At 35.7% G+C, this 19,748-nt stretch overlaps 1 protein-coding gene and 1 long non-coding RNA gene across 2 annotated transcripts in view; one reads left to right on the top strand and one right to left on the bottom strand.

The window, feature by feature from the left end:
• LOC136031832 (uncharacterized) overlaps positions 1–19,748 on the bottom strand; it is a 275,292-nt gene that overhangs the window by 107,213 nt on the left and 148,331 nt on the right. The window lies entirely within an intron of this gene.
• LOC136031830 (gamma-soluble NSF attachment protein-like) overlaps positions 1,911–19,748 on the top strand; it is a 77,342-nt gene continuing 59,504 nt past the window's right edge. Inside the window, exons 1-2 of the mRNA XM_065711658.1 lie at positions 1,911–2,090; positions 18,226–18,293. Coding sequence (XP_065567730.1) covers positions 2,035–2,090; positions 18,226–18,293 — 124 coding nt within the window. The 5' untranslated portion in view covers positions 1,911–2,034. The remainder of the gene's footprint in view (positions 2,091–18,225; positions 18,294–19,748) is intronic.

Raw genomic sequence — 19,748 nt, 5'->3', positions numbered from 1 at the left:
TTTTATATATAATATTCCTTGGAGATAAATTCTGCTCATTTTAGCTACAAATTTTAATTTCTGCTTCATGAAAAACACATTTTTTTAAGATGCTTGCTAGATTTTTAATTTACATAGTTTAACAGTAGCCATACTGGGTAATAAGTTATAGCAGATGTATGACCAAAGGCTAAAAAAGCCTTAAATACATACTTCAGTAGAAACCAAACATAATTTTTGAAATATGTACTTAGCATATTTTCATTTAATACAATTATATTGTAATTCGCAGCATTCCAAATAATACCCCGGTATGGCTTTGAGTTGAAATAGGTCCAACATGTCTATTTACATAGTGTTGGGAATAGAGATGGACAGTGTTGGAGGCGATACGTGCCCAAAGGATCTACTTTTATCTCTCTAGATATACAGATTGAAATTTCTTGCAAATATTTGATTTTCAACAACGTATAATATGTCCGTCATCTGCGAAATACGTATTTAATGTGTCTTCATTTTGGACTTCTCATGTTGTTTGCAATGTGTGTGGTTTGGCTTAGGGTATTCGGTTCTTGTTTATTTTTAGTGATAATGATTTAATCTCTTAGGATCATTCCCGGAATAGTCCCTGATTGATCAGAGTCCAAAGAGGTACAATATACATATATATATATATATATATATATATATATATATATATATATATATATATATATATATATATATATATATATATATATATATATATATATATATTATATAAAATGTATTAATTATAAAATTATTATAATCAAAAATTATATCATATAAAATATATTAATTATATTAATTATATAAAATATTATATATATTAAAGTGCCGAAACCCTATAGGCAAGTATATTCTCCTGATGAGCCCTTGTGTTGGGTTGTTGCCTCTGAATTATTTGTCTTTACTGTTTTTATTGTTTGGTAAATGACGACTTATACTTATTGACGACATGACTGCCTGTCCATGGATTATTCTTTATGGTTGATTGTGTATGGCTATGCTGTTTGACCTATGTGGTTGTATGGATGAGTAGGGTTAAGGCCTCATTCAAGTGCTGGTCTATATTAATCACTAATTTAGGAAAACAGTTTTCCCTTTCTCCTTCTATCTCCTTTTTTTTTCTTTTTTTTAATGTGTTTGTGCTGTTGCATTGATGATTTCTCTTTTCGTTATATAAATATTTATATATATATATATATATATATATATATATATATATATATATATATATATATATATATATATATATATATATATATATATATATATATATATATATATATATATATATATATATATATATATATATATATATATATATATATATATATATATATATATATATATATATATATAGGTTCTTAGAAGACAAGAATTTTTAAGGACCAATTGGTTAAGAATCAAGCAGAATAGCATTTTCTCCCCCTTTTCCTCTGAGGAGTTGATGTCCCCCGAGTGTTTGTTTCTTGATGTATGATTGTCTTCTCTGTGTTTTGACTCCCAGGCCTCAGGTATGTTCTCTTTTTAATCTTGTATATTATTTGGCTATTGTTCTCTTTTTTTCAGTTGTGCTTATATCATATTTTTTTTTTATCCCTGGCCATGGAGCCTTTCAAGGGGAAATAAGAGTGTTGTATTTCCATTCTGTATTTATTAATTAATAAAACTCTGAATACTGAACCCGGCACTCAAAACCATGATGTGCGCAACCTGTTATGAACGCGGGTGGCCTGAAAACAGAGCTATGGAAGATTGCTGCTTTCATTTCAATAACTGATATTGGAAGGGACATCACTTCTGAGTTGCCTCAACCTTAAAACTTTTAAATGTCCAAAGTCTTTAGGGCTACCTTAAAATCGTGATTAGGAAGGTAGAAAATGGCTAGATGACTCTTTACCGTTCATTAGCTATCCATATAGAACAATTCAATGATTCTGAGCTCTCATTATTTTGGATTTTAATCTTAGCTGGTGACTTAGAATTGGTCTATAAGTTTAAATGCATATGTAAAAAACTCTTAAAAGGATGGAAAACAAGAAGCTGAATCAAGCCCTGGATCTCGTTAAACAAGCTGAAAAATAGTATGTAACCTGATAGTAAAACTCTGCCAGTAAGCTAAGTTCTTGGCCTTAGGCCAAAAGCAATGCTTCCAAGCCAATTCTGGGCATGCCCAACCTAGGCATTTTTAAAAATTAGATTCCTTCTAATGATATTTAAATTTTATTACTTAAAGTTGAACACAGCTTTACCTGAAGGAAACTTAAAAGGCTATTAACTAGGGATATTTTTTTGAATTGTCTTCTAGCTAGGGTATAGCCTATGTCTACACAGCCTTTTATACAAATCATGTCATGGTATTAGTGCTACCATGTTTTTTTCTTTTTAAGTGGATATGAATGTGGTGGCATTCATTTGATTTTTTTTCCTTCAAAATTAAGCCTCTAGAGTTGGCTATAGTCAGCAAAGTAATACATGTCCTGCAAATGACCTACTAAAGTAATGTTATGCCCTACTGGTGGAGCCTGTGCTCCATGTCAAGAATCATTTGGCTAGAGGTAAAATTTGGGTAAGGTTTATATTAACAGACCATCCAGATAGCTAAGAAATGAACTTATGCTTATAGTCAGAATTGTGTCCTTAATCCAAATTTAGCATGGATTTGTGTCAGAAAGGAAATTAACCTCATCCTTATATAGCCTATCCAATTCAGGGTCTAGGCTATATTTGCACATTAGAGGGGTGAGGGTAAAGTTCAAAATTACCTCTATAGCCTACTCATACTAGTAAATTTATGACAGTTCATACAATTGACTTGCCAATAAAGTGAATATCCAACTCAATGCCTTTTTTATGCTCTTTATGAATATAATAATTGCTTCTATTGCAAATTCAAATTTAAGCACTTTTTGAGCTCTTGAAAATGACAAATTTTCAATTAAATTATGAGTTACTGGTTGTTTTCTGACAAAATCACCAAGATGATTGAGGAAGGCCTTCCAGTTGACGTACTCTTGCTGGACCAAGCCAAAGCTTTCGAGAAGGTAGTACACTCGTACCTGGAAAGGAAACTAGAGTTCTATCAACTCCACCAAGATGTAAGAGAATGGATTATCCAGTTTCTCAAGGATAGAATACAGAGGGTGATGATGTATGATGAGGAGGGGAATCAAATCATGTCAAACCCAACTCCAGTGCTCAGCGGAGTTCCGCAAGGAACTAAACTGGGACCTACCCTCTTCAACATGTTCATCAATGACTCAGCCCAGTCAGTGCAAAATGACCTTAAACTGTTTGCAGACGACTCGAAATTGTTTGGCCCAGTCGCAAACAACCAACAGTGCGCAGCTCTGCAGGCAGATCTGCACACCCTCAACAACTGGTCCTCTTCCTGGTCCCTCGAGTTTAATGCTGAAAAGTGCAAAGTCCTACATCTTGGCCCTAAGAACCCAGGAATGACATATACAATGACAGATCGTACTGGGAAGCTCATAACTTTGGAAACTGTCACCGAAGAAAGAGACCTTGGGGTCATTGTTGATGACAAAATGAAATTCCATAGTCACAGCAAATACCTAGCTGCAAAAGGCAACAGGTCCCTTGGTCTCATCAGACGTAATATCACCAGTAGATCTCCCAGGACAATCAGGAAGCTATATACAGGACTGGTCAGACCGCAACTTGAGTACGGAGTCTCTCTTGCCGTTCCCCACTATGTCGTGGACAAGATGATCCTTGAGAGCGTTCAGCGGAGGGCTACAAAACTACCAACCAAATGTAAGAACCTCTCGTACCCTGAACGCCTCAAGAAACTCAAGCTCCCAACCCTGACGTACAGGAGGAAACGCGGAGATGCAATCCTGACCCACAAGCTGCTGGAGAATGGTGTCACACCAGGGCTTTTTAATAAGTCGCTCTCTAGCCACACCCGGGGCCACACCAAGAAGCTCCAGCAACAAAGAAGCTCACGGAGAGAACGTTCCAACTTCTTCTCAACTCGTGCTGTTCCACTGTGGAATTCCCTTAGTGAAGAAACAGTTCAGTCCAAAACTGTTGACAACTTCAAAAAAGCAATTGACCAAGACTGGGCAGCGATGGAGTGGAAACTACACTGGGAGGCCAGTGGATCTACTCAACGGAACTAGACAACGCACTTCCACCTCCATCACTCAACCGGCGAATCTACAGGATGTTCACCCAACCTTATTCGCCGGCCAGTGCGATTTAAGGTAATTTTAAGGTTAAGGTAATAATACTAGGTTTTATCAGTGCCATTTTTTCTCAGTTGTTTTCAAAAAAATAATGCTACATTTTCTAAGTGCTAAAATTATTTACAATAAGGTTAGTTTAGGGTAGGTTAAGTTAGGTCAAAAAGTGCTTAAATTTGAACTTGCAATAGAAGCAATTATTATATTTGTAAAGAGCATAAAAAAGGCATCAAGTGGTATGTTCACTTTATTGGTAAGTGAATAATATGAATTGTCATAAATTTACCATCAGAATTGCATTCTGTATTCAAATTTTGTCAGAAACAACTTCAGCCCTTCCCCCTTAATGAGCAAATATATACCCTGAATTGGAATGTAGCCTACCCTACCCTGAGCTGGTATACATAGGGGTAGGAGTATAAGTCCATTTCCAGTACAAATGCATGTTAAATTTGTGTTCAGGATGCAATTCTAACTAAAGAGGTAAGTTTATTTCTTAGCTACCTGAATAGTCTGTCAATACAAATCTTGCCCTAAATTCCTAGATGATGGAATTTTTTTAACATGTAAAGTAGTTGAGATAGATAAATAGAGCCTTCAGGACTGTGCACAGAGCTTGAATTAGGTCATGAGAGGCTTTTTGGTATGTTTATAGAATATTTATGCCTAACCTGAAAAAGAAGTCTTTAGGGAAAAAAATACACATAGTAAAACAAATCCCTATTCCTTGCTCTTTTCAAATATAATAAACACTTAAGTCACAGTTTTGTCACAGCCCCTCCTTAAATGGGGCTAAAAATAACCATAGGCCAAATTATGTAGAAATGTTTGCTGATCTATGGGTTTGCATTATTTAACATGCTTAATTCTCATCAACAGTCAGTCCATTGTGCCAAAAAATGAGCAAATGTTTATATAGGCTACAGTTCAGGGCTATGTTTTTTTCTTCAATATTTTCAATTTAATACCCCCCCCCCCAAAAAAAAACAACTTCCAAAATCTAGGAATAGGTCAATTGTCCCTCATGCTCCCCTAATTGTTAAATCTGGGTGAGCTGGATTGGAATTACAAAAGCAGTCATTATAGCATTTAAAATAAGCAGAGAATCAATTCTTTTTATTATTATTATCTTTTTTTTTTCATCTTTAAGTGTAAATTTACTGTTTTGTTTCAGGTGTTGTCCTTTAATCAGTTCCCTTTCCATAGAACAGTTACATTTGAAAGACCTAAAACTTTTGGTATAAAACTTACAATAAAATTTGACCCAATTACTCAAAAATATGATGTGATCTGTCTAAGAACATTTTCTTTCAACAGATAAAAAAGAGCTTTAAACATTTTGCCAAATTGCTTTTTGTATTTTTCTCCCTAGCTATATATACTGCTGCTTGTAGATGCCCCTCAGGTGGCCTTGTCATTCTGACTACTTTAACATGCAATCAGATTGAATCTGGGGATCATATTCTTGCAGTATCATGCCTGGAAATTTTGATAATAAACTTTTACCTCCTGATGAATTACTGCAATGAAAACTCTGATTCAAAGTTTCTAAGTGCCTGCAAAAAAGTGTGCTGCCTTGCCAAGAAAGTGGAGAAGTCATCTGGCTCATGCATTATAATCATTGGTGATTTTAATTGTGACTTGACAAACAAAACCCTCCCAAAGAGTCAGTTGTTCTGAAGCTCCATTCTGCCATTTTACTATCTAGCTGAAAAAGATGAAAATTTTACCTATATAGGCACTAGTTCCTCAACATCAAACTTCAATCATTAAGTCTCTTCTTTTCCCTTGAACCAAGCCACAGTCCTGTGCAAATGCTTTTGGTCTGATCATCTTCCAATCTGTGTATATATTGAGTGCATCAATGCTAATAAAACTTCTAACTCCAAAAAACGGTTCAATATCCAAGACTGGAGCAGCATTAATTGCTAGCTATATATGTTAGAATGTGACTTGCTACTTAATAAAATCAAGGTTCCATTCAATCTCCTTAGCCCCAATTGTAATTCTTATCCTAGTGAGTATGAGATTGAAATTCAGATTACCAGCTATTCTGCAGAAATAAATTACACTCATTCATGTGCAGAACTCATTGCAGTTCCAACTAGATGTGTTTGCTAAAAAACAGAAGTGACCAGTTGGTCAAAAAACTTGAATCTTGTTTCAGCATGTGAATTGGTTAAGCTATGGCTCCAAATTTTCTTATATAGTAAACAATTTGTGTTTAAGAACAACAAACTTTGCAAGAGCTCATAAGGACCACAAAATCATGGTGATTCAAAAAAATATTGACAATATAGCAAGTGATCCTTGTTTTTTTGTGGAAAAGTTTTAAACATTCCAAGTGGACCTCTACTTGTAATATTTCTGAAATTAAGTGGATTGACTATTATAAAAGTGAGTTTTTGTCACCTGAACTGTCAATTGAAAGCAAATTTGAAAAAGAGCTTGACTTTATCTTGGCTAAATTCCAGCTGTCTACCTTAGCAATTACTCCTTCTGCTGTAAAGTATGGTTTAAGAAAGATAAAAAAAAATCTGCTGGTGTTGATCTGGTCTCTGCTAAACATTCTGAAAACGCTAGTGATTGTAAGTGTTATGCTCCTCTGCATCAGTTTGGTTTCCAGAAAGAATTAAGTCAGGAATATGCTCTTTATGCCCTTTTTAATGTTCTAGCTGATGTGGAAATATCTGGTGATTTCCTTGTTCTTTTCACACTTGACATAGCCAGAGCATTTGATTTGTGCATATTTGTCCAGGTTTTGTCAGAAGCTATAAAAAGAGGGATTGATCCTTCTGTTGTTAAATGTCTCTGTTATATGTATAGTCATCTTAAAGCTAAAATAAAAGGGAGTTTGTTCTTTTCAATGTATTTAAGGGTGTCAGACAGGGTGGTTTAACTTCTCCTGCCCTTTTTAACAACTCAGTTTCTGCTGTTCAATACTCTGTCAAGTGCAGATTTATTTAGGGTTGAATTGATGTTTCTTTATTTACCTTTGCTGATAATATTTTGAATCTAAGTTGGCCCTTTTGGGGGATAAGAGAAATTTTTCAAAACTCCAGCATCAATATCAGCACATTAGTCTGAATTTTAATGTAAATAAAATCATAGCAATTGCTTTCAATCTTAACAGTAATTCTGACTAATAATACTGTCAGAAGTGAATCTACTGCTCAATTGGGCCCAAAGATTGCATTTTAACCCTCATGGCCTTATTAAATCCTGTTTTAAAATACTGCAAAAAGGTGTGTTGATCTCGGAAAAAATTGTACTTCACTCAACTTTAGACAATCATTATACTCAGATGTTTGTCATATTGTTTGAGCCAAAAAAGACTGAGAGAATAAAAAAAAAACAGTGCTGTTATCCCAGGATAAGAGCAAAATGCAACCTATTAACCAATGTATGAAGACTCCTGCCTCACACCAGAGAAGGATCCATGGTGCAACCATCAGGTAGCTGCCCACCACTAGTCATATTCACAGTTAGTTCCTTGCACTATAAAATAAAATTCTGCAGAAATCTTTTAAGAAGAAAGGTGAAATACAATTTAGAAGCAACATGTCAAGGGAAAACCATGCCTGCCATAAAACGCTTGTAGAGGAGCTTAAAGCCAGAACTACTGCAGGAGAGATAAACCTAGCCTAACTTTTAAATTGTGTCAAAAAACAGACCAAGCCAAAGGGAAACACCCTGATCCCAGTCGATGCTCATGCAGCACTAAACCTGCATAATAGGTGACTTGTATATAGCATTGTAAATAAGTTGTCTAGTTATAGTGAGCATAGTGTAGGACTAAGTGAAGATGTGCAAGACCTATGGCAAAGTTCTTGTGTATTCTTGTGTGATGATGAGTTATCCTCAAATGCAATGGATACATCCTTGACCTTCATATCCACCAGTTCCAGTATCATGTCTCAAGACTCTCAGTCAGATGCTACCCCCTTTGAGCTGATCAAAGAGGATTAGGTTCAAACAGTAGTCAATGTGTAAGTCCAGAATTTTCTATTTTTCTATCTAATGTTGACGTAACTAACAAACAAATTAGAGGAACTTAGAACTCTGGTGTACCAAAACGACTGTCACCTGGTTTTATTAATAGAAGTGTGTCCTAAAAATTCAAGAATGAGGCTAGAGGATTCTCATATTATTATGCCTGGTTACCAAGTCGTCTGTAACCTTTCTTGTACAGGATGCAAATATGGTGTTCTGGGTTTAATCAAAAATACATATGCAGTACATGAATTGAGTATTGGGGCAAATTGAGCCTCCATTGAATCTGTATGGTTTGACCCATAGCTTAGATACCAATACAGTTATGAAAACTCCTATCTTGCCCATGAGAAGCTTTTGGTACAGAACTCTGGACTTGGCACCTCCTCAAAGCCCGCGCTCCAACGTGTAGATCATACTAGAACCCCTTAGGCAGGAACACAATTTTGTTTTGTTGCATAAACAGCTTAGATACCAATACCAGTTTCCTGTCTCCAGCAGCTAGCATCGCTACTGTGCACTGTGTCCCAAAATAAATCGAGTTTTCATAACTGTATATTGGTATCTAAGCTATGGTTTGACCTTACTGATGAAGACCAGCTCCAACACTCTCTCAGAGTTGGTTGTATCTATCAAAGCCTGTCTTCACCCTCAGCCACTGAGACTGAGAACACTCTTATTAATGTTCTGTCAAGCTGTTGAAAACTTTAAAGGCAATTTTATTATCAGAGGTGACTTAAATTTCCCAGAACTGATCTGGAAGGATAGGTATCCTTACAACTCTACTGCCAATACCCCGATTAAAGCTAGACCATTCATTGAAATTGTACATGACCTTTCTGCCTACCAATCAATTGACCAACCCACTTGGTTTCACACTCCCCAACAATCTATGGTTTTAGATTTGGTGTTTGTAAAAAGAATTAAGGGGATTCAGCAGGTAAACTATCTTCCACCAGTTGAGAAAAGCAACCATCTTACATAGAAATACATCATCTCTATACATCCAGTGAAAAATAAATGCAAAATACAGGTTTACACAGAGTACAAGGTGATTATAAGGGAGCTAATACTTATCAACTGGTATGACCTACTTCAAGGCAATTTTGACAACCAGTGGGAGAAATTCCTGACATCAGTCACCAAGATTCAGAGAAGAAACACGACACAAAGGCTGGTTCCCATACTAAGGACATTACCACTGGAACAACTGCACTACTGGAAAAAGAGATAAGCCTGGTCACTATGAAAAGTGTGTCCAAGCTCAGAACAGAGTACAAAACTTAATTAAACAACTGTACCAAAATTCCAAGCTTAGACTTGCCAATGAATGCAAGAGTAACCCACAAAAGTTTTGGAATTATGTGTCCAGTAAAGATCATGCTTGGCGCTGTGTTAAATGCCTCACTACTGATGATGGAAGAGAAGTGACTGACACCCAGAAACTAGCAAACTTACTAAACAAACAGTTCACTTCCATCTTCACAATGGAACCAGATAGTGGGCCTCCGCCCCTCCTAAATAGGACATACCATCTCCCATTCCTCATCTACATCAATGGAATGGTAACTGAAACAAGAAATCACTTGACTCTTTGCACTAACAACTCCAAGCTATTTGGTACCATGGACAACAGTAGCCTACAAGCCAATCTCAATCAAGTTCAAGTGTGGGCAGATAAGTGGCTTTTGTCCTTCAACATCTCAAAATCTGTCAGTCTTCATTTTGGCCGTGACAATCGGCAGCTCCAGTGCACCATGTACAACAGCAAAGCGTCATTGACAGTCTTGCTTCCTACTTCTAGTAGCTGTAGAGACCTAGGAGTCCTGTTAGATGACAGTTTAAAATTCCATCAGCACACTGCCCAAGCAGTTTCGAAAGCAAAAGCTAATTTGGGACTCCTGAAAAGAACCATCAGTAGTCAATCCTCCTCAGTTTTTCTGAAACTATACAAAGCTCAGGTCAGGCCAATCCTAGGTTTTGGAACATGTCTTGCTGGTCCTTTTTACAAGAGCGACATCCAACTTTTTGAAGATATCCAAAGGAGATCCACCAAATGCATCAACAGTTTACACAGTCAGCCCTACTACAGTAGATTCAATCTATCAATCAATTTATTAATACTAAAAGAAAAACTATTACAAAAGTAAAGCGGTTACTATGCCCAAGAAGCTTTGCCTGTAATGGACCACAGAGAACAAGAATAAAACACTTTTATAAAATATATACAAAAAAAAACACTGGAACAAGACAAGGACATTTAACAGATAGAAGATTTAGAATGAGATTTAACATATAACTGAAAATGATTTTAAAAGAAGAGAAGAGACATACAAATTAGGATAGAATTAAAAAGAGAGATAAAAATTATTGAACTGGAAAGACCCAACGAAATAATGCATTTACAGAAAGAAAAAGAGGGACATCCGAAGGGATCTAGTTCCATAATAGAATTGATTGATATACAGGAGACCTCTGAGCTGCTGTAGAAGATCGTTTTGGTAAAACAAATTGTCGAGAAGAATTATGTAAAGAATAAAAGTACCTACCTGAGCATGTCTGTGAGAAAAACTGCTGCAGGGGTGGTGGAAGAGTACCTAGAAAAGCAGAATGCACTAAATAAAGAGTGCTTTTACCTATAATATGATCCAGCGGAGCTATTCCAGTATCATTATAAAGATCAGAGGAAGGGTAAAGACGAGGGAGACGAAAAGTAGCTTTCACTGAACTATTTTGGGCTCTTTGAAGTGAGCGGAGAAGAGATTTATCATTATTACCCCAGACAGAGTAGCAATAAAAAAGGCAAGGATAAATAAAAGCATAATAAAGAGAAACCATAATATCAGGAGGAAGAAATGAGTTAATCCGGTGCAACATTGAGGATTAAGGAACGGGTGTGAGTTATATGCGGTTTAAAAGAAAGAAAACTGTCAAGATACACACCAAGAAATTTCACCATAGTAGCTTGTGGTATAATATTGTTTCAAAAAGTCAGGGTGATTGGCTCCTGAACGTCCCTCATACGGTAAGGGGTCCTAAAGTTCACAATAGCACTCTTTCGGCTGTTAAGAGCCTTACCATTTGACCAGCACCAATCCTTTACTTTATCAAGAAGACCTTGAGCTATAGAAGTGGCAGATGACACGTCCACTGCAGTAATGAAAAAGTTACTGTCATCAGCAAAAAGAACAGGGTGAACATGGGGATGAAGACTATCAACAAGATCATTAATGCACAATTAGAAACAAAAGTGGTCCAAGCACAGAGCCATGTGGGACACCTTTCAATACACGCAAAGTAGAGGAAGAAGTACAGTTAACCAAAACATGCTGAGATCTCTCTGAGAAGTAGGACCTAAACCATTCTAGTGGGACTTTATGCACTCCAAATAAAGATAGTTTAGACCAAAGAACATTGTGGTCAACCATATCAAAGGCCTTTGAAAAGTCAAGAAATAGACCCAAAACACACAAGCCCTTGTCCAGATTAACACGCACAAACTCTGTTGCATCAGAAAGTGCATGCAAGGTAGAGAATGAGGGATGAAAACCACACTGATGGTTAGTGATGAGAGAATTTCCAGCAGTCGAATTAGTACTAAATACAAATGAAGAGAGTCGACGATACACTACTTTCTCAACAACCTTTGAGATGACGGGAATAAGAGAAATAGGTCTGTAGTTTGAAATCAGAGATGAATCACATTTTTTATGCAAAGGTACAACAGTAGCAACTTTAGATAAATGAGGGATAATACCAGAAGAAAGAGAGAGGTTAGTTATGTGTGAGATGGGATGAGAAACAAACTAACTGACTTTTTTAAGGACATTATTACTCAAACCAAAACTATCAACTGAACGACTGCTTGGAAGTTGAGAAATAACACTAGAAATCTCAGTAGTACTACATGGGAAAGGAAAAAAGACTTCTCTGTCAAGGAAAAACAACTTACTCTACTTGGGGGTGGAATGAGAACTGAAGGAAGTGTGGTGAAATACGAATTGAAGGCACTCGCTAAGGATTTTTGTCCGCAACAGATCCATCAGCTTTCCTATAAAGACATGGGGAAGATTGTTTGAGTTTCTTGCAGGAGAGAGCTTCATTAATTGCAGTCCAAACCTTGCGCAAATTCTCCTTACACTCATTAATTCGACACGAAAAATATAGCTTTTTTGCTAAACGAACTGAAGAAGTGAGCACATTTTTGTAATGTTTATACTTCAGAAGATCATCCTGTGTCTTACTTTTACATGCGGCCTTGAACAAAGACGCCTTCATATGGGTTGCATTGATCAGATCTCTAGACATCCATGGGCATTTGGGTGTAAAATTCCTTGGCTTCTTTCTAAGAGGAAAATGCTTATCCAACAGAGTTCCCATACAACACGAAAATAATCTAGTTGCACAATCAGTATCATTAGCTTCAAGAACACTAGACCAATCATTACTCTGAAGACCATGTATTAAATAAGAAATTTCTTTATCAGTAAAAGTTCTAAAAGAAGACTCGCCTTTCTCATCCACATTAATCTCTGTTTTAGGCACAGATAGTGATAGATAAATAGGGAAGTGATCAGAAAGATCAGTGAAAACAAGACCAGAAGAGAACTTCAAATTAGAAGAATGAGAAGTGAAAATATTATCTATTAAAGTGGCCGAATTTCTTGAAGGGATAACACGAGAAGGAAAAAAAATTGAAGGAAGTAGCCCTGAAGAAGAAAATACATCAAAAAGATGGTCACATTCATCATTTAACATATTTCAATTAAAGTCTCCCAAAACACAAATCCGTTTTTAGAGAAAGTCCCCACACCAGAAAGCTGATCAAGCAAATCACAGAACAGATGTGTTGGAAAAGGAGGGGGCTTATAAAACAAACAAACAGTATCACATGCAAACTGGCTTTTCAAATCAATGACAAGAGAATAAACTGTCCTACTATTAGACACCACTGATGTAAACAAGGATTCAAGGTCAGATCTTCTACAAAATTCAATATTAGATTTTATAAACAAAGAAATGCCCCCAGAACACTTTGTTACCATTCTAGGGATATGAATAGCAATATAACAATGCATATCATAAGCTTTAAATTATCACTATCAGATAACCATGTTTCTGTCAAGCCTATGACATCAAAAGGGCAAGAATTATCAGACCACAAATACGATTTAAGACTATCCCACTCATCTCTTAGTCCACGCACATTCAAACAAAATATATTAAAGCAACTATTTGAAGAGAGTGAGGGCATAATGTTATCACAATAATCAATGGTGGTGTGATAATTGCAGCTAGAACTAACCATAGATTCAAGGAGAGGGTCAAAAGTGTGTGCCTCTTGTTTAACAGCACTACTTGGTTGATCAAATATAACTGAATTAAGAATAGAAGAATTCAAAAAGAAAGAAAAATCACCCATATTTATCTCACATAACAGAGACGTACAATATCTTTACAAATGACACAATATCCATAGTACACCACAATGACACATTACAAATCGTTTTTTGGCATAGGCGGAACAAAATGATGCTCACCCACAGGTACCTCCAGGAAGCAGACCAGAAGCTGTTCACATTACCCTAAATACCTTAATTTGCACTTTGGAGCAAATTAGTTGCAAGAACTGTGATATTCCCATTAAAGCCCACCCTTAATTCCCACTAAATACAAACACAAGGACTTTCCAAAAAGCTGTTAAATTCACCATTAACACCAACGTCTAACTAGATTTTTTTCAGGCAGTGAGTGGAGAACAATTGGAACCAACTAAGCCAAGAAACGGTCTCTGTAATCTCACCTGAGGAATTCAAAAAGTGGCTCAACAAGGAATGGGAGTCCAAACCATGGAGATTCCTGAGCGAAAACCCCTCGTAGCCCTCACTACCACAATATTCTTGGAAGACAATAAAGAGTCAGCTAGGAGGATCATGCAGCTTGTCAGATCAAAGCATCTCGCACACTCAAGCCAAAGTTGCTAATGTGTGGTGGTGCCAACTCTAAATTGTTGGAGAATGGTTCTTGAACCATACCTACCATGTGATCACTGTTACCAAGTGGGCTTAAATTGCTCCTCTCCAGCGTTCTCTAGCCCTGATGGTTTGCGCTTGACTTTAACACAGCAACCAGATCTATTGCCATCATCAACTATGGAGCATCACAGTTCTTGCAACTAATTTGCTCCAAAGTGCGAATTAAGGTATTTAAGATAATGGCATAAAAATCAACCCAAATCATGGGAATTATGTGTTCAAAACCTAAAGTCAAAGAAAAGTATATTCAAGCCTAAACTAAGGAAATGTAAAGTTTCTGTTGAGATCAGATAGCATACAATTTTTTCTGCTAGAGAAAGAGAATACTGGTAGAGATAGACCTCAAAAACATATTCCCTGGCATGGATGCTTCCAGGAATTTTTCCAATGGAAGGGAGCACTTCAAGGATTTTATTTAGGTCTTTACATAGCTGTATATTAGAGGATATGTACAAACAAGTAATGCTGTGCTTAAGTATATTTTGGTAAGTATCAATTAGGAAGAGAAGGTTGTGGCTTCATAAAGAGTGACTAAAAACAGCCAAGATTTGATGATATTGGCTGCACTAATAGGCAATATTGCCTGTACAGTAGTTAATGCACTAGATATGTAATTTTCCTTTTTTAGAGTATGCATCACCTTAATTTCTATGTGGAGCAAAATTAAAGTTCATGTATGTGTGTATTTTAAAGCTGGTAAAGCCACATACAAAACTGATGCAAAGAACCATGATAAAACGGGCGAATACAAATAAATGAAACTTTTTAATCCTATTTTTAAACCTCTAAGACTTTTAAAATAAAATTGCCCAGAGCCTCTGTATATTTAACAGGTTTTGATTTAAGGATCCCAAGTAGCAGCTCATCATTCTCCCCATTAGACAGATCTCCCCTTAGGATTGCCAAACTATTGCACCTAAAAAGAAAATGTTCTAATATATCACCCAAAATACCATATACTATAGTTTACAAATTGGTAGTATATATGGAAAATCAATATCCCTCCAATTTGTTACAAGTTGTAGACAATTAGCTTATATCCAAATTTAAATTCTTGTATATTTGATTGGTAAATTTAACTTATAATAAATATTCTTTACCCAAACTCTCTTTAATACATATATAGAAAAGTAAACTAGCCAAAGCACTGGTGCCTGCACCCCAATGCTGAATCTCTTGGTCTTATAGCCTAGTCATCAAATCCCTAAAAGAATTTCGAATCCTTTGTGCTCTATGCCAATGATGGCAAAATTTAGTTGTGGTTAACATCAGTAAATGGTTGAATAGTGGCATACTTTTATCCCTTCTTTATGAAGTAATGTTTCTTCTTGCTGCTAAATATGGTGTATCATTACAACCTTCTATTGCATATACTCTTGCTTTCAAATTTATCTGTGGATATGTGGCTCTTTCAATTTCTATAGAGCTAGTAACGCAAGATAGAAGAACTTTGGTCTGAAAAGGAGCCACCAAGGAACAGTTTCTTCTCGGGTTCTTTTTAACAACTAGTTTGTTGAGTCTCAAGAACATTGCTCATCTTCATTTGAGCACCAGTGCTTCTCTTGCTTCATATGCTGATGATATTTCTGACATTAGTCAAATTATTGAACAGCTTTCTGAAATCTTTCTAAGTCTTTAAGGTGGATGCCTTAACTATGATTTGAAATCTAATGCTGGTAAGCATGGGATCATTGATTTTCACTGGCGTAATAGCCCTGTCCTTTGTGTGATTTATAGTTCTTCTCTGGCTCAAAAACTGTGACTGTTGATATTGGGGTACAAAAATGGGTTTGAATCTTGAGAATGTTAAGAAGACTATGTTGCTTTGATTAGCAATGAATGAGGGAGAAGAGGTGATGTCAGATAATGAAGAAAATCAGTTAAATGGATAGCTTCGCTTACTTGGGTGGTATTATTAGTACAAAGTAGAAGTATTATTAGTAAAATGTAGAAAGTAAAATAGGCAAGATGCAGGTTTTTATTTTATTTTATTGCAGTTGAAAAAAAGTTTGAAAGAATAGAAAAGGAGTCAGCAAATTAAGCTTACTATGCTAGAAGCTATTGTTAGGTAACAGTTAGGTATGGATACTTCGAAAGGCTGAAGAAGATTTGTTAAATATTTTATTGGAATTGTGTAAATATAATTTCAGGTACTTGCTTAACTGACTGTATATCAAACAAACAGCTGTATGAAAAAGGTGGTCTCATTCTTCTTTAGGATTACATTGGAACAAAGGTTTAGAGTGCTAAGCCAAATTTTGTGGTCCACCTGGAGCCAAGCAAAAACAGGTTGACCAAATGGGGTGGGAAGGGACCATAAGAAAGGATTTAAAGGGAGTTGAAATTTTACTGAAGAAGGTAAAGAGTTTAGCTGTGAGTAGATTGGGGTGGATGAGAAGATTGCACATCTGACTTGGCTTCAGGTGGCTTGGTGCTGCAGTGGAGTTGGTAATGGTAGATGACCAACACAGGTTAGGCTACTTAGAGTACACAATTTCTTTCTGTACACCCTTGCTTTAATATTTTAGTGAGAAGTTGGGGGTGTGCGAAAGAACAAAGTAGAGATTTTCAGGTTTTAAAATGACTCTACCACTTTCCTTAAAATACCAATAAAAGTTTGTCCAGAATGCAATTGTTTGATCTTACACACTAATAAGCTCTGTAAAGCAGCATTCACATGGGTATCATCTCCTTCTCACACATGGCATTTGGTGCTTGGCTGAAAGGTTTCGTTTACCTACTAAAAGGTAAGAAGGCAAATAATGGAGCATCAGACTTCACCATTTGAACTGGTGGTGCTGATCTCTCTTTGATGGCCCTTCAGCTTGGAAGTGTAGTAGGGGTAGCGGTTTAGCTACTCTGCAGGAATAGTTAAGAAAAAAATGCAGAATATTATGAATAACAACAAAATGAGTATTGTATTGAAGGTGCATACTACGAACTTCAATACACAAATCTAGGATTTCAAAACATGTTTTAGAAACTTGCCAGTTTATTTATTGTGATTTCTATGATCATATTGCAAATGAACTCCCAAAAATTTGTTATTGGTCAACAAACAACCACAAGAAAGGCTTAAAGGTGCCTCATATGATGCACAATAGTCATTTTGTGTGCAGTTTTGGACATGCTAATATTTGCATTGAAATTTATGGTCAACACTTTGAATGTGTCAACTATTGCATGTTGACATTGTTACTCATAATATTCTGCATTTGTTACTTTTACATGAAATTAGTTCATATTAGTAATTTACTATTCTTTAAATATTTATACTTTCAAACTGAGCCTCTTTTATCTTGAACTTTTATCTTTTAACTACAATATAGCAATGTAAACATAGTAGTATTACCATTCCCGGTATTACTGTTCATCCTAATAGTATGGTAGTCAGTAGTTTGACTAGGACTGACGAAAGGGATCTTTTTGTCCAAATACTTCCGCTCTATCCCCTTTGACTGTGGTAATTCAATAGGTGTTTTGTGAACTTTTTTCTGAAAATTGGAATTTACAGTCCAAAGCCCTAAACTAAGCAGTGTCTATTAAAAGTTCCAAGTTGTCTTCCCTTTTTCTTTCTCAGACCCATCTTTTTGGGATATTCAGATGTTTGATTTTTGTTTCTCTAAAAATGTATTGTGTTCTCTTTTCTCACTCATAAAAATACTTGGGAAATGGTGCCTTTGATCACAAATAATTTTCATTGTATCTTGAATGCTTAAAAAGCCCTGAGTTTTGTATTCTTCTTCTGGAAACCATCACATGGAGTCTGAAATAGACCCCTTTTGGCTGCAAAGAAATTTTGTGTTAAAACTTTACTTTTTGTATTCTTCCTTCCAATCAATCAGTCTTGAATGACGTCCAGCCATTTTGAGCTTCTGCTTCCACTGCAGATTGGATCTGTAAGTGTAAAACCTTACTTAATACTTCTTGTATAGATCCTTAATTTTGGTTTGACATGTTCTCACAGTTTTCTCTATTTTTAGTCTGAAGACATCTCTACTGAAATGGAGGCCTGATTATGATTCAGCTGCTCACGCCTATTCAGAAGCTGGTTCGTAAAGTATTTATTTCTTCTGCCTGTAAAATACAATTCCAATACATGCTTAGCTACATATCAATGTGTAAACATAACCGTTGTCGACCAGTCGTAAATTACTTTTTCTTTTTAGTAGCCCTGATTAGCCCAAAGTTATGATGTCTTTATATTAATACCTAGCAAAGCCCACATGAGAATGAGGCATATCCATTAAGAAATCTTGAAAGAACATAAAGAAGCTTTAAAAATATTTGCCTCACATTGTGAAATATCTTCTTCGATTTTACAAGAATGTCTTTTTAGTCTACGGTTAATTATCTTATTGACAAAAGGAATGGGGCATCCATTACCAAAAAGAATATCTCTGATAAAGTTTATTTCTGCATTTATATACGAATCGGAGCAAGTGTTCAGGGCACGATCAATGAGAGAAGTTACAACTGCTCTTTTAACTTGTAGGGGGTGATTTGAATTGAAGTGAAGATATCTATTGTTTTGTGTTGGCTTTCGATAGATAGTAAAATCCACTCTATCAGCATTACGAATAATTAATTCATTTAAAAATGGTAGTTTATTTTCAATTTCAACTTCTAGGGTGAACTGCAAATTTCGGTCATAATTGTCAAGATGATCTAAGGAGTCCCGAAGTTCAGCGTCCCATAGTTCCAAAGTGAAATTACATCATCGATATAATGACCCCAATAGACGTGTTTTAAAAAATAAGAAATAAGAATTTAATCAATCGAAATTAGTCTCAAAATAAATAATAATATTTCTTTGAGCAGGAACTTAGGGGAGTACTCACTAAATTCTTTATGCTCAAATTTAATTAAAAATGATCTAACAAAATATTTTACTAAACCGATTTATAATAGTATTGAACCAGTTACGAAAAGGCCTTTGAGGCAGGCTGCTAAAAACGCAAGGTTGGCTCTGAGAAATTGCATTTAATTACTTTTTTCTGTTTTGTTTGAATGAATTTATCATCTGACTTAATTTTTTTTGTCAGTCCTGGTTGAACTTCGTTGAAGTAAGGATGCTAGGGCTGTTTTAAAAAAAAGTTTTTAAAAAAACATTACTAGTTTTAATTCTCACATTTTAATGTAAGTTTATTTATATACATACATTTTTCTTTATCTCTTTCTCGTATTGTGCTGAAGACAGCCTTGGACATAGGGCCGAAATATTAACAAAATTGATTTCCACTGTCTTGAAAGGATTTTCTCTATTGTTTTTACTTTATATTTGTTTGTTATGGAAAGGCAGTGTGGTCTTCGTCGCTATTTTCGTCCAATATTTGCTATAGTATTCCAGCTGTCTCCTTATGTTTACACCACCATGTAATTAGGTTTCTTTAAAGTATATTAGGGAAGCAGAGCAACTTAAGAGGATTTGAACTATGAAATACTCATTTGCCTTAAAGAGGCCTAATAAGTGCCGGGAGTAAATTTCTGTGAATCCAAGTTAATT

This window comes from Artemia franciscana, chromosome 10 (assembly GCF_032884065.1).
Source record: "Artemia franciscana chromosome 10, ASM3288406v1, whole genome shotgun sequence".
NCBI classification, from domain to species: Eukaryota; Metazoa; Arthropoda; class Branchiopoda; order Anostraca; family Artemiidae; genus Artemia; species Artemia franciscana.
Note: the sequence above shows the minus strand (reverse complement) of the source record. Positions and strands in the feature narration are given on the sequence as shown.